At 38.0% G+C, this 15,949-nt stretch overlaps 1 protein-coding gene across 7 annotated transcripts in view; it reads right to left on the reverse strand.

Moving 5' to 3' along the window:
* PPP4R1 (protein phosphatase 4 regulatory subunit 1) overlaps positions 1–15,949 on the reverse strand; it is a 40,075-nt gene that overhangs the window by 5,551 nt on the left and 18,575 nt on the right. For all 7 annotated transcript variants that reach the window (XM_044426319.1, XM_044426317.1, XM_044426320.1 and 4 more), the window contains 11 exons: positions 15,598–15,740; positions 14,845–14,991; positions 13,497–13,604; positions 12,512–12,577; positions 10,809–10,967; positions 9,556–9,686; positions 8,526–9,037; positions 3,571–3,746; positions 3,311–3,409; positions 1,181–1,366; positions 128–289 (listed from right to left, as the gene is read on the reverse strand). In XM_044426319.1, coding sequence (XP_044282254.1) covers positions 128–289; positions 1,181–1,366; positions 3,311–3,409; positions 3,571–3,746; positions 8,526–9,037; positions 9,556–9,686; positions 10,809–10,967; positions 12,512–12,577; positions 13,497–13,604; positions 14,845–14,991; positions 15,598–15,740 — 1,889 coding nt within the window. The remainder of the gene's footprint in view (positions 1–127; positions 290–1,180; positions 1,367–3,310; positions 3,410–3,570; positions 3,747–8,525; positions 9,038–9,555; positions 9,687–10,808; positions 10,968–12,511; positions 12,578–13,496; positions 13,605–14,844; positions 14,992–15,597; positions 15,741–15,949) is intronic.

The following is a 15,949-nucleotide window of genomic DNA, read 5'->3' on the forward strand; positions in this document are numbered from 1 at the left end:
AAATTTTACTTTCTTTTGTATTATAAAGAATACTGCATGTTTATACATTTCATAATCTAGTATCACAGACCTATGCAAGGAAAAGTAAAAGCAAATGTATTCATACGCATAAAAGAAAAATGTGTACCTTCAGAAAATCATGCAAATGCTTCAGCACACCAATCCTGACTTCATCAAGGTCTTTTAAGAAGCCGTTGAAGACTGGTACCAAATCACCAGCTGTAAGCTGGTCTCCAAGGATGACTGCAAGTTCATGTATAGAGAATGCCAATGTTCTTCGAACTTTCCACTGGGGGGGAGAGAGAGAAGCGAAATTAATCCACAAATTATAGAGAATGGTTGCAAATCCAGGTTTAGGTTCCTTGCATACATGTTAAAGCAAAACAAACACAAGTTAGTTTAGCATGGTATTTCAAGACAACTGGAAAAACTGCTAAATAAGGCTAACGTACTTGTGGGGCATTATGGGAAAACAAAAGATGCCCTATCTCCCTCTCCCAGTGGAAACTTAGGTGATTTTGCAAAACCAGCAGAGGAGGCAGCCCTAAAAACTGTAGCAATAGGGTCATGGATGAGATATCCTTTGCAGCAGGGCTGTATTCACAATGGAACACAGAACTGGGATTTTAATCCTGTTTTGCTACTTTGTTTGGAACTTTAGAAGTATTAAGAGTAATCCTACACTGCTGATAAAGTCTGGACTTGAATGAAAGCTACAGGAAGCTCTTATATAAATGTCAGCGTAAAGTACTTTTCTAATCCTTGCTTTGGATTTTCTTAATAGCTAAGTGGATTTAACACTTGTTTATTATGTGACATTTAAACAGGAAAAGTGGTGTTTTATAGCAATTACATCACAGTGAACTGATCTTACAGCAGATCTATTAGGGAGCTATCATATGACTAGATGAAGCAGAAGTCCAACAGGTGCTCTCCTGTATGTAGCACAGACATCCACAAACGCTAGCAGTGAGTACTCCTTTTTCACAGGCACCTCTGTTTTCAGAAAAAAATACCAGCTGCTATCATAACAAGAAATGGCCCAATATTTTTGTTATCCCATTATATCTATTAGGCACCTTAGGCCTATTTATGAAGGACTAGGAAAGCCAAATCACGACAATTCAACTTCACATAAGAGTACTGTATAGTCAGTTTCTTTTAGGAGCTGATATATTACCTGCATATCAGAGGCTAGAGTCTCATAAGTATCTTTCAGGCAGTGCCAGTTCTGTCTACCTAAGGTAAGTGCCACACCTGGAAGGCTGTAGGCACAATGCTTTGCAATCTCTGTATCAACAGTCTGAGCTCGAGAAGGATCAGTCATGGACAAATACTGGTCCAGCAAGGCCTGAGGTACGATGTCCTAAAATGAAAGCAGATTTCAAAAATATGTTCTGAGCGAATGCATTGTACGAAATAATTCATAAAAATGACAAGAAACCAATGCTGTATTTTGGAGCAGATTTCAGTTTCCTACAGGCATCCTCTTTTGTGGAAGAACAAACATGCCCTACACTGATGGTTCCACAGCTGAATGATCTTACAAGGCTAGTCAGTGCAGAAGGATCAAAACAGGTTTTGAAGAGGACTTTGAACAGAACTGGAGCAAATGTTCTACAGCTTCCATTTATGTTCACCCTTCTTCTGCTAATAGCACAACTCATTTTAAATACACATTTTCTGTGCAAGTTGTATTAGGAAGTACATTGGTAATATTCAGCAAGAAAGCATAAAGCTGAAGGAACTGCACTGGCTTTGCGGTGAGGCAGTAATGTTAGGGTTATACCAGTGTATAAAGCCCTGAAAACTAGGCACCAGGACACCCAAGAGAATGTGTTCTTCCTTATCAACCTGTCTATCTACTGAGGCCTTTGCAGGATATTCTCCTGGTTGTTCCCACATGGCCCAATGGAGTTCCACCCAGAGAGCTTGTCAGCCACCCTTCTATGGAATTTCCTGCCTCTGGAGATCAGGAAAGACACGAACACTGTGCCATCTTCAGTGCCTGCTGAGGACATCCTTGTTCTATGAAGGCTTTCTTGCTGACCAGCCATCGTTTTAATGTTAGCTTGTTTTTAATGTATTTTTCTATTTTAGCTTTCTACTGTTCACTGCTCCAGAATCTGCTTAGATAAGGAAATATAAACAAATAGTGTAAAGAAATACTGTTTTGGAATGATTAAATGTAGAAACAAAATACTAGCCCCTAACTTTTCACGTGCCAGATTTAAAGATTCATGGGCAAATTAAAAGCCAACACCCTTTGTCTAAATCAGGTGCTCTCAACTCATCCCATGGATCATACAAGCAGTACAATTGTTCTACTAGTGATTGCACAACTGTTAGCAGAACAGCTCACACAAGCAACAAGCCGAGTAAGATCATAATGAATTGAAGAAAATCTTGTAAAAGTGGAATCAAAGGAGTGGATCTGACACTGTTGCAAGGATGAAAACGGGATTTCTACAAGCAGTAGTTTTCCTCTAGTGGAATGAGCTCACTGGGTAGCTCATACATTTGCATTGCTACTTCCAATGGGCACCTCTTTCTGAGAACCTTGCAGCTGAGAATTAGAGCCTGTGCTCATCCAACTATCAGACCTATTGAGAATGACTCACTGACACTGTTTCCTCTCATTTTTGAGAACAAAAGAGACCTTTAAGGAAGAGGACTGACTACCACCATATTTTTCAACTTTTTAATGTGTCTACATGCCAGCAGTCCTGAAAGCAAAACATATGGAGAGTCTGACATGGTACAGCCATTTCTTGTTCTTTACATGCATAAATACAAGTGACAGCAATGCTTGGCCAACTAGAGTTCAAATTCGCAACTCAAACATTTACAAGGAGACACTGAGTTCCAATTTTAATAAGTATTATACTTTATTTGTGTCTTGCCTTGTTTCCTCTTGTGAGGAACCCAAACTGGCTTAAATGTTAGAAATGTTAGCACAGAAATGTTCTAAATAAAGAGATAGATAGATAGTCTATTTTTTCCTCACAGCAACCCTGTAAAATAGGTTAGGCTGAGAGTGAGCAACTGACCCAAAGTCACCCCGGGAGCCCCAAGACTGAGAGAGGGCAAGAACCTGGATTTCCCAGGTCCCTAGTCCAGCAGTCTCCCTACTCTGCCACACTGGCTCTCTTAAGCAGGAGAAGAAAAAAATGTACCTGCATAATGTACATACAATCAATTCAAAATGTGATGCTTATAGATATTAGAGATTAATGGTGAGTTATACACACAATCAATTTCTATGAAGGTATAGTTTTCAGATATATGAGAAAGAAACTCTTTAAAATACCTGAATCTTAGATTTTTTTTCTTCTTCAGGGCTGAAACTACTATTAGTGCTTAAGTCAGAATCATTATGAATATAACGTAGAGCAGATTCTACAATGTCCTGTTGTGGAAAATAAACACACAAATTACTATGCAGGTATATGCTGCAGCACCTATGAATGCCTATTCGACACTGTACTACAGCATTTTTTTAAAAAATGAAATTATCTCTTGTGTTAAGCTCTGGGTTTGAATTGCTGCATTCCTAAGTGAAGAACTTACCTCAACAGCATCATTGATTAAAGGCACTGTATCATCCTGATTTAAGTTACAATTCAGCTGGTCTTTGATGGTCAGTTCATTTGGACAATCTGCTGACCTCCCAGTGCCCGCAGAAGCCTCCTCCAATGGGTCCAGACTTGAGGCCCGGAGGGCAGCAGAAAGCACCTCCACTTGTGCTACAAAATGAAAGGAAGAATACAGAATATGTCAGAGTATTCTCTCCACAGTCAGCACACCAACATTTCCATAGTCTAGTACCTCCTTGGGCAGATGCTATGCAGGCAGAGTGTCTTTGCCACATACAGAAACTGTCTCTCCCCTTAATCAACCCTCTCACCAACTGCAACTGTAAATCAAGTCCTGCTTCATAGTCCATCAGTACAGGAGAGAAGAAACTCAACTAAGAAAGCCTTTACAACAATTCTAAATAGCTTTTACAGCTATGGAGTGATCTTTTCAGACCTTGGTCCATTCTCATTCAGCTGTGGAGCTCACTGGGGGGCAGTCACTATTTCTCACTCTTTCCTATCCCCAAAGAGTTGTTATAAGGATAACATAAACATGGGGGAGAATCCTTGGAGGATAGAAGGGATATACATTTAATAAATAGAAATATTTGTCTTCTGAAAGGCTGCAACATATAGCAGTTTTGATTAGCTTTTAGTTTGACCAGCTAGCTCTTAAGAGTTGTGTTATAGGCCCTGTTTCCTTTATTTTAGATCTTTTATTGGTACAATATAAATATATATATTATATAAATGATAAAATATCAATAGTATTTAATGGTGATTAACATAGTTTTGTTTGAAATCTATTTTGAATTTATAGAAAAGTTGCTTTTAATGCACTGAATGAAAGCTGCAAGTTGAACAGCACAAATTACATTGCCAAAAGAGCATGGTGGAAAATGCTGCTCCATAAATAAGCAGATGTTCTAACCTCAAAGGAGGTAATAAATAGGATTGTGGCCAAGCAGACCTTTGGTGATGTCTGAAAATAATTTTACTTCATTCTACAAACATGTGAAACTGCTCAAAATCATCTTGTCCCAACAAAGCTAAGAGAAGACCCTTAATAGTTCCAGGGGTTTTGCCTTGTCCCTTTGTTTCCTCATAGATACAGCCCTCTGTCTGCTACCAATTCCATTAAGCCTTCCTTTCCTCTCAGCATTCCCTTTACTCCTTCAGTTCCTCAAGAGGTTTTACCCTCTCTTTATGTATTCTCTGGTTATCTAAAGAAAATTTTACCCTCCATCCTAACCTTTCCCCTCTTATTGGTGTTCCCCCCCCCCTTCCCCCCTGTACTATATAAAGTTTTATTGGCCCTTTGGAATGCAAGATTCCAAATTCCAGCCTTGTTCTAACATTGTAAGTTCAAAAAGCTGCCATTTTAGCAAGCTTAGGTTATTCCCTAACCTTTACTCACTAATTGTATGGCCATGGCCATAATCCTTCAACCTTGCAGGATTATGGGCATCCTACAGGATGGAGAGGAACAAGAGGTCATAAGCAGTAGTTAAGGTGTTTTTCCTCACACCAGCTGAAAGGTCTGGGAATGGGATCAGACCACAGATTGCAAGGAATTAGGTCAATGTTATTTTTCAGACTTCACAGTGGAGAATCCAAAATAATTCAAGGGCTGTTTAGACTCCCTAGTGGTCACAAGACTACACTACCCAACACCTTGAGAATTGCTGTTTGTACCTCATTTTGTTTTGTTACAAATAATTACATTCATGCTTAATCAAATGAAATATCAGTAGAACTGAGAAACCACAATTCTCTTCCATAATTAAAATTAAGGTGGCTCCAAAAAAACAATGTTTTGAAATATGAACAAGGTAAACTAAAAAAGGAGCCCAATTTTTTGTTTAATCTTCATGATAAGTCACTGTAGGAAGAATTTTCACTTGCTTTCTATAGTCTTTCAAATTTGATAGTAAAATGATGGAATCGCATCTACCACCCATTTGCTTATACTTCTAAAATATTAGTAGTGGCTAGGGAAGTTTATCTCATTGTATAGTTTGATGTACTCCTTGTTACTGTCCACCCCAAACTAAAAGCCTCATTGTCAATAAACAAAATTGACTGTATGGTTCTCCTGCAGCTATACAGTGAGCTGCATTAGAAGCTGTTCAATCTGGCTGAGATGAAAGAAGCAATTCATACTGGGAAAACAATTATTTTTGGTGGTTTGCCAACTGAGACATGGGTCACTGTGTTGGTGATGCTCTGCCTAGGTTTGGGGACTTTTCAAAAGACTCAAAGGGATAGAATGTTCTTTTGAGAAAAACTGAAACAAAGGTTCAGTGTTGAATATACAACTGGAAGAACTGAGAGACTGGGAACTAATTGCTGATTACATTGGGCTTTGCTGAGCACAGCTAAGAAAATCTTGCTGACTTACATGCTCTCTGTATGACTTATCCACAGAATTGACAGCAGTAGTTATACAGTGCACTAAATGTTTAAAGAGTTCCTCATATCAGTCTCTACATCATCCTTCCAAATGGAAGTCAGTTTATTGCCGCTTGGGTAGAGAGAAGAAAGGGAGGTGAAGAGGGAGTAGCTTGCCAAAGGATGACTAGTGAAATTAAGTCTGAAGTTGCAATTGAATCAGGGACTTCTATCTGGATGTCACACAAGATTTGGAGGGGGGGGGGGACACAGGCTCAAATCCACTGCAACAGCAGCTTCTTAAACCAAGGCTGAGCAATTTGTGGCCTTCCACATATTTTGGCCTACAAATCCCAACAACCCTCACTCACTGTTGGTTTTGCTGGCTAGGGCAACTGAAGTTATCAGTAAAAACAACTCAAGTTGCCAACTGCTGATCTAAACCATACCGGGGAAGCACTCTCTGTACTGGCCTTAAAAACAGGAAAAAGAGGTCCAGAAATTTCTGGGTCATTTTTTAGGCTATGCAAATAAATTTCAAGTTTTACAGTTTATTTTGGTATTCATACCATTTCCTTATAGCATAATATAGAGCCTTCTTTTTTGCTTGAGTTAGTGCAATAGATTGTTCTTTTTCACTACTTGAAACTTGTCAGCATTTATGTGGCAACTGCCAAATCACTGCTGGGGGCCTGTCGAACTTGTCCTATGTCATGACATACATACTATGCCTACATATGGCTGTGGGGAGCCCCTATTATTTTTATATATATATATATATATATATATATATATGCATGCATGCATGCATGCATGCATGCATGCATGCCTATGTCATTATATTGTTGTGAGCTGCCCAGAGAGCTTCAGCTATTGGGCAGTATCAAAATGAAACTAAACAAACAAACATGAGACACCACATTCCTTAACATATATTATTGCTGGCCACTTCTCTGTCCTACTTTCCTGCTGTGCCCTTACTTTCTTTCAGCCTGCTTCCTTCTCATTTCACAGAAAAACTTGCTATGTGCTGACGCTACCAATGTATTTTTATAAAGCCTTCCACAGAGCATTTGCCTATGGAATATTTAAAGCACTAAATCACATGTTCTAACAGAATGGTTAAGATGCTATTCAGCATTAACCAACATGGATTTTTACTCAGACTAGGAAGCATTCTGCAGCTGAAACCCATCTTCTTCCAGAAGACAAAATCAATCTGCTATCAAAACGGAGAGAGCATACTTCTTCTTAAGATATATTTTGATACTTTTGAAGCTTGATTTTCAAACTTACACAACTAAACTGAGGTAATAAAATACATACTAATGAGATACCCCAACCCACTATTTGGTTTGTGATATCAATTATTTTAAGAGTTCAGGAGGAACTGCTTATATTAAAAAAATAAAAAATATGTATTTTACATGCAGCAACATTCTAAACCCTAAATGGCTATAGTTTAAACAAATCTATGGATTAAAATGTGTAAATTAGGAGAATTGGTCATGGGAGAAATCTAGGATTCAAGAAGGCTGAAAGCTTATTATGAAACAGACAAGATAAGCCATATTTTGAATGAAGAGGAAGGCAGCTAATCTGTTTCCTGCTGATTCATAAAGAAATGCACTGAAATGAACACCTTTAACATAGTAATTAACCTTGCTAACAAAATGTGTATGTTTCATGGGTGTTTAGGCTTTCCAGGATATTCCACGTTATTCCATTCATCAATATCCAAGAACATATAACAGATTCAGAGAGAAAACTGCCAAGAAGAGAGGTACATAAGAAGAGATATGTGAGGACAGCCACATTCAAAGTTAACACAGATTATGCAAACAAAAATGAATGCCTTGGATCAAAAGGTATTAAAAGGCACTGATGGTTTGGTAACTAGTTGTTCCTACAACTTCTATTTAAAAGTACACACAGTACACCTGCAAGGCTGTTTGTTGACAGATAACCATTTGAATTGAATCACTTTTCAGTTAAGTTATACTACCACCTGCTATTCAATCAGTCCGCCATTCAAACTGTCCAGCATTCTGTGTCATTAATGATGAAGCAGTAAAGTGGTAATTACTGGTAAAGTTGCCTCCAGAGTTCTGGAACGCTCTCTTGTGAAGACTTTTAGTAGATGAGTAACTAAGAGCTAGGTTACTGTGTCTTTTTATTTAACATGTAGTTTTTACATGCAAATAACAAACTGCAAGGGCTTTCCTACATAGGGTATTTCCTCCCAAAGTAAAAACCATGTTTAGATAATTGATTTTCTGAAGGGCTACAACAGGAAAGGATTCACCCTGCAATGCAGTACATAAGCGACACCCCAGTTGATGCACTATGTATTTTCTAAAAATGTGCAGGTTACATGCAAAGATTATTGAATGTCACTTGTAATTTGGCAATTCTGCAATTTACTTAGTTATAGGATATTAAGATTCAATTTCAATTAAAAAGCAGAGGGTGAGAGAAGAAAAAGCATTTGGTACTTGGTCTCAATTCATCTATTTGAAACCACCTGGAACTAAAAATACTTTAACAGATTAATACCTTTAACATCTGGATCATCCATATGAGGCTCCAAATTTTCTATCATTTCTTCCAACTCCTTTCTTGTAGCCATGGTAATGCTTGAAGAAGCTGATGCAATAACTTCCTGTTCTCCTTCCTGAGTTTCTGAATCAAGTATTCTTGCAGTTTCCTGAAGCTCTAAATCAATATCTATCTTGGGAAGTGGAGTCCTCCAGAAATGGAATGAGTTGTACAGTTCCTGTTCTGAAACGGAGTTTACCTGGAAACTCAGTGCAGTTGCTGGAAGAGATGCTATGCTACAATGATCAAAACTTTGTGCGTTTTCATCTGGAGTTTCTTTACATGAATCTGGAGACAAAGTGCCACATAAAGTTGTCTCAGCTTGGAAATGAACCAACATGGAGCTACTCTCGTCCTTGCGGTTTTCAAGGGTCTCTGCAGAAGCACTATTACCAACATCTAAAGGCAACTCTGTCTGGCTTTGTACATCCTGTGTTGGGACACTGTCTGTATCCACAATTCTTTCATTGCTGCACAAAGAAAACAAATGTGAATGTTAAGATATCTATTATAGTGGTTATAAGCATATGCGTAGTTGCATCATGAGCTATCAACCTGGAGCCTGGGGAAGGGGGTCCCAAAGAAAAAAAGTAGTGGGGCTTTGTATGATGAACAAGGAAAGGGGGAAAAAACACAGGCAAGAAGCAAAAGTGACCCCAAAGGAGTATACCGAGTAAATTGGTTTCCAAATTGGCCAAAAAGCTTAGCTACCACTGCTCTACATAAGGACCCCTGGGCTTCACTGAAACGCTTTACTGATGGGAACATAAAAATCGTTAAGGAATTTCCGTAATAAACAAAATTTTGGCACAAACATGGACTAAAAATTCCCAGTTATTATAAAGATTTGTTTAAAGGACTATTTTGCTACTGCCCTCAGAATTTGGGACATTAATTTTCCTTCATAAAGAATGGCAGAACATGCAAACAAGTGTAGGCTATAAAAATAAACTCAAGAATTTAATATTTTATTTTCATCAGTTCATACCTATGTTCTTCTGCAAAATGTTGATCCTCAGTGTTCTTACATTCTTCTTCTTTAAAAAACTGACCACTGCTGGATGGATTAGCAAATGTTGATATAAAAGGCCCCAGGGACTGAAAGGCAGCTTGGCGGACCTAGAATAATGTGTTCCAGAGAGTTCCTTTAAATACAGCTGCTTGAAATGAACACTCCAGTTGGCATGAGTGGGAAAGTGCTAAGTTCCTAAGGGTATGCTATAGGGGAATTGTGCATCTGGAAACGGGCAAGAATTGAAACATGGGAATGCTCTATGCTAACTGTTTCAGGAATAAAGACAGAGGCTGCCATCCATATTCCATTAAAAGGGATGGGTGCACCCTTGCATGTCAAATCAGCATCAAGACACATACAAACATAATACAATCATAGTAATATATCTGAACTGTCTTGAGAAAAAGACCTATAAATACTACAGCATTCTACAAGCATTCAGAAGTCTTCTCTCAAAGATATTTTACTGAAAAATCTTGAATTACATTACATTCATTCTGTATAAAAGTGCACACATCCTTACAAATAAAACAACAAATAAACCTTCAGCAAAGCAGTTATTGAATAGGTCAGTATGAAATCCAAAAAGATTTGCAAATGCATGTTTTTAAAAAGCAAAGAAATGAAGTAAGAAATAGCAAAATATTTCACAGGTCAAATTGTCATAAATTGCAAAAAATATACTTGTGATTTTTGCCTTTTCCACAGAAGATTGCTAATTTATTTGTCAAACCAACTCATCAACCTCTGTAGTACAATAGTATAAAAATGTACAAAATAGTAATAGTACAAAAATGCACAAAAGTACTGTGCATTTTTTAACTTTTATTATAAAATGCTATATTTGGAATCACTTTTACTTTTGGTACTACACAGTAAAACTGTAGGTCCTTACGTTGTTTGAAAAAAACCTTGAAATATGTATTACTAATAAGGAAGTAAAGAGACAAAATCTTCAGAGTTCTTTTTGTTTTAAATCTCCACAGACTGAAGGAAGAATCAACAAAGATCCATCTCTTCACCCCTTCCTTCAGTGTGAACAGAACTCTTGATCTAAACCACTTTCTGCAAAATGCTTCAAAAAGGCAGAAGATGGGGCTTATATATGACTCTCCCTCATGCTAACACTATTAATACTCTATTGTTTTAATTGTCAAAAAATGGACACACAAAGAGATTAAGGATCTTAAAGTAAGAGAAGAATAAATTAAAAACCGACATCTTACCCATCGTGAAGGATCACTGATAAGGTTAATAAAAAGTGTTGACAATTTTGTTCGACGGACCTCCTGTGATGTGGCACATGAAACAGCCATAAAGCATTCAGCACATGCCTTCCGTACACCCCAAACATTATCAGAACAAAGTTGGAAAAATCTAGGTAACTGAATATAAAACATAACAATTTTATCCATTTAAATTAATGTAATTTGATTTAATTAAGATCTGTTGGCTTTTTATCTTGAATACTCATATAGCTCTAAGACATTATTAGAAAAACAATGCCTCTTGTATGATAATGTATAAACCTTCATAGGACTGAGATTTTATTTCCTAATTTTGGTGATACTGTAATATACTCCTCCCTTTAACTAATATCAAGGATAAGACACTCAAAAATGTGTGCTATGATATTGTCTTGCTGAGAAGTAACACCACATATCAGATATACATATTTTTGCATTTCATTTATCATTTATTATTCACCAAGCATTTATGTTATGCTCCACAGATTCAGGGAGTGACTCTTTAAGCCATGGGTCCTCAAACTATGGTCTGTGGGCCGGATCCAGCCCTCCAAACCCATTTATTCGGCCCGCCTCAGAAGTTTTGGACTCACTCCCTGTCGCGCCTGCCGCCTGCCTCGCCCCACATGTGGGGAAGTGGCGGCTTGCTCGCGCGGAGATCATTTTGGACTCGTGCGGAGAAAATGATCTCCAAGTGAGCAAGCCACTGCCTCGCGCACCTGCCTTGCAGCGCATGCCCGCCCCTGCCTCGCCGTGTCTGCGCACCCCGCCCCCTCGCTGGCCCGCACACACTGCCAGCACCACCTTTCCGGCCTGTGCCCAGCAATGGCACCTTTCAACTGGCCCCCTGGTGAAAATGTTTGAGGACCCCTGCTTTAAGCACTCAAATAAGAAGGATGTGTGTGTTTGGGGTCATAAAGGCATCTTACAAGAAACACACATTTAACAGTATAATATTCATGTCTACTTAGAAGTAAGTCTGGCTGGGTTAACAGGGGTTTATAAGTGGCTATGGGACTAAGTCTTGTACAGAAATAAGTGAGAGTAAATCCCACTGAAAGAAATGGGTCTTTCTTTAGGGTAAATGTGCATAGAGGTATGCTGTATATATCAGCAAGCGAAGGCTATTGAAGAAAACAGATGTCAGTAAGTATGCATTGTGAGAACACAAGTCAAATGACAGAATGCCAACTTCATAATTCAAGAAATTAGATGGCAAATCAATCTATGTCTCCAATTTGCCAAATATGTTTTCATGTCATTTAAGAGCAAAGACTGTCTTGATATCAGATTGTCCCAGCTATGTAATGCAGTATCTGTTGACAACTGACCGCACATTTATGAAAAACTACAGAGTCATGATTACCAATCCTATCCTCTCTCATTTGATTACACCACCACCAAATTACATGGAAATTTCTTTAAAATCCTTAGCAAAATCCAGCATATTTCAATCCATCTAATTTGAAGCGATTTTAATGGGACTAGAAAGGAATTATAACTCTATGAGGAATGTGGGGTTCTCTCATGTTGTTGGATTGAAGCTCCTATCTTCTCTCACCACTACCCACTCTTTGCTGGGTAGAGTGGATAGGAACTGCAGTCAAAACACCACCTGGAGGGCCACATGTTCTTCACAACTACAGCCTATCAAAGCCTATCTGGAATTCTAAGCTACGTACCAGCATTTCTTCAGTGGCTTGCTGTCCAACTACACTACAGATATCACCAAAATTGGCTGCACAGACCTGAAAATACATAAATATATTTATTAAAATTGCAGGAGCATGCACCAAGAAGACAAACACTGTAGGTATTCAACTTTATTTAATAAAGTAGGACTATAGTTCTCCAATTGTTCTTAATGGTGTGTTTCAGAATGAATTATAAGTCTTTTTTACTGCACTACAGGTTTACTACTCATTGCATTCTCCATCTTGTAATTTAGCCAGTTTAAAAACAGGGTTTATAACTTGATTATGTGCATATTTAAACTAGAGGGGGAAAATGAAAATTAAAGTTTTTATCTATAAATAAGCATCATTCCTAAATTAATTGTATGTGTGTGTGTGGGGAGGGGGAGGCTGGAAAAGAGCCTGACTGTTCTGAGTAGGCCAAAGATTTTATTTCATCTGAAAACTCAGTTGTCACTCAGGGTGGGAGATCAGAAAATGCTTTCTATATCTAAAGAACTTGGTTTACTTGTAGCAACCATGGGATTATCACACTTTAGCCCCATAGTTATCCTTTACTGATAAATTAAACACTGACTCACCCAAGGCCTCCCAGTGAGCCTCATGGCAAAAAGATGTTTTGAAGTCATGTTTCCCAAGTCCAGTTCTCTGGATGCAACACTGACAGCTCAAGCCCATGATTGCTTATAGAGGCATGAAAAAGGATTCCTGCCTATAAAAAAATTATCATTCATTCTAATAAAAGGGCTTGTTGAACTTATACAAATGTGCCCCAGGAATCTGTGTATTCATCCAAGAACATGTGGATATTTTGTGTTTATACTTAATTGAAATTCTGCCATAAATAATTTATTTGGTTTCAAGCTACAAAGGAGCAGTAATTATATATGCAATACTGACTGAATCTCTCTCATATTCAGCAGCCATAGGCACTCCCGGTTAAGTAGAGATTTAGAAAGGAAGGGGGTCATACCTTACGGACATGAAACATTCTGCAGTCACAGCACATCTCACAAAATCTAGGAAGAATGAGCCTCTCTGTGATGTCCTTTCCTACCATAGAGGCCATTTTGCACATTATCTAATCACAGAGAAAACAATGATTAGATAAACATCAATTAAATCTGGATTCCTAAGTCTGCAAAAGACTCGTACCTCTCATCAGATAGCAATCCTATGAAAATATGTATTATAAATTATTAAATTACTATTTTCTATTGCATTGTTACTTCACTGACAACTTGCCGATATCAAGCTAAAGAGAGCAGAAAGATGCACAGAGTCTAAACAAAAGTTTCTCAGTCTAAATGCACTTTAAGATCAACATGAAAATCTAAATGGAAATGTAGAAATCTATACCTGAGTTCAATATTAAATATTTTAATGAAATAGATCCAGGGAATGTAAAACCCCAAAACTAAATGTTGTTTACATACAACTACTGTTGACTCAAGATTACTAAATAGAACAGTCAAACCTGTTGATATTTCCAGTGCAATTCTATATTTGAGTAGCTACATTTTACATCATGCATACACACTGGCATATGAGATCGACCTTGATACAGCTATAAGCAAGGTAGGAGTCCTGGAAGAATCCCACCACTCCTGCTTAATTCTTTTGTCCCCACACCCCACCTGCCACAGCTCCTCCTAAACAAGCCACAAACTGCTTAAAGTCATAAACCACGGTTGCTATGGTTGCTTTATGACTCTGCATTGTCTTGGGAAAGACAAGGCAGAATTCCTCTTTCACATATTTCAGCAAAGGTCCATGGTTTGTTTAGTTGTCCCTGCTTGCAGTAAGAGCAATAGGGCAGCAAGCATCAGCATGCTGCTTGAGCATAATGAACCACAGTTCTTCTGTAAACTGGCTTATTACTATGTCTGAAGTGGGCAACATTTCTGAAGTAAATCAATTCTTTACATCCAAGCCCTGAATAAGCAAGTCAAAGCAATTATATTTTTAATTATCTTCCACCGTGGGTTCTCAGTCCATGTAAAGTTCATTGACTGCAACCCTACATACAGTTTGGATCCAAGAAATTAATGGAAGTTAAGCAACTTCTGTGCAAGATTGAAATGTTTCACAGTTTTTACAATTTCCTTCCTTTATATAAATGTTCTCAGTACAAGCATTTTGCAGGGCTTTGAAACACTGATTCTTAAAAGCATGTAATATCTTAAGATGGAAAAATAATTCTTTACCTCTCAATTACTGAGGAAGAAGAATACCCTATAGGCAAGCAGCTCTGTTTCCTCTGCACTAAATCTAAGTATTCAACTAAGAGCTATACCAAGTAACTTCTTCCTCCTACTTACTGCCACAGCTTCTGTCTTCACGTCATCATTGCTGTCTGGAGCAGTCAGTTCTACAAGAACTGGGCATACTTTGGTCTCAACATCATATCGTTCAATAAGTTCTTGCTCTAGCAGAACAAGTAATGCTGCCTGGCTTGTTTTTCTCACCTGTGGTTTTTTTTTAAAGGCAGAAAAGCAGCAGGAGAGAATGAAACAAGAATATGAGAAATACTGAGCTCCAAGTATATATGAAAGGGGCCCTATATACCCCAGTTACCTAACTAGATTCCCCTCCCAGAATAACATTAAAATCACAAAATCAGTATGGCAAGTCTGTGCACAACACCATTAACTCCAGTATACTATGGCACCCTATACTGCTTCATAATGGTTACTGTTGTTTTTTCTCCTGGAGGGAGTACACACAGAAAGTACACATTAAAATGTGTAAAAACAAGAAAAATCTACTCCAGTGATCTTGAAACAGGATAGATAAAAATTCATGATTTAAAAAATAATCTGAGTGAATCCATTCTGCTTATTTACCCTCCTAGTTTCTTCCTTCTCCACATCACATTTTGAGACCCACATTCCTAAGGGCAGGAAGTTGATTCATTGCAGCTTCAAAGGAATGTGCACACTGATTATGTTGTATATAAAAACTGTGTAAAACATTTACATGGTGATAGTTGATCCAAATAAAAAATATAAATATTAATATGTAAACTTTGTTTCCGATCCTATAAACTATTCAATAATTCAAGGGACTCTCACCTGGTTATTCTGGTCTGCAAGGTATCTCACCACAATGGGTAATAAATATTTTGAGAAAGCATAAGGGATTGAAGGCCTATTTTCTTGACAAAACATAGCAATATGAGGCACCTGTTCCATCAGTTCAGCTCGTACTGTTGGTTCTATCAAGGCAAACATCAAAATGCACCAATAAGTCATTTGTAAATGACGGAACAGCAACAGTCAGAAGACACATTCCTATTATAATGCAAGACTGAGTAAAACACTCTTCCTTTGCCTGATGCCAAACAGAGTAGAAGGTAAGCAGCATTCAGTAACAGGGAATGCCAGTGCCAAGCAATCTCTTTCCACCACTGCTATCTGCCTTAGC

The sequence above is a fragment of the Varanus komodoensis genome, unplaced genomic scaffold (assembly GCF_004798865.1).
Source record: "Varanus komodoensis strain SLA01 unplaced genomic scaffold, ASM479886v1 scaffold17, whole genome shotgun sequence".
In the NCBI taxonomy this organism is placed as follows: Eukaryota; Metazoa; Chordata; class Lepidosauria; order Squamata; family Varanidae; genus Varanus; species Varanus komodoensis.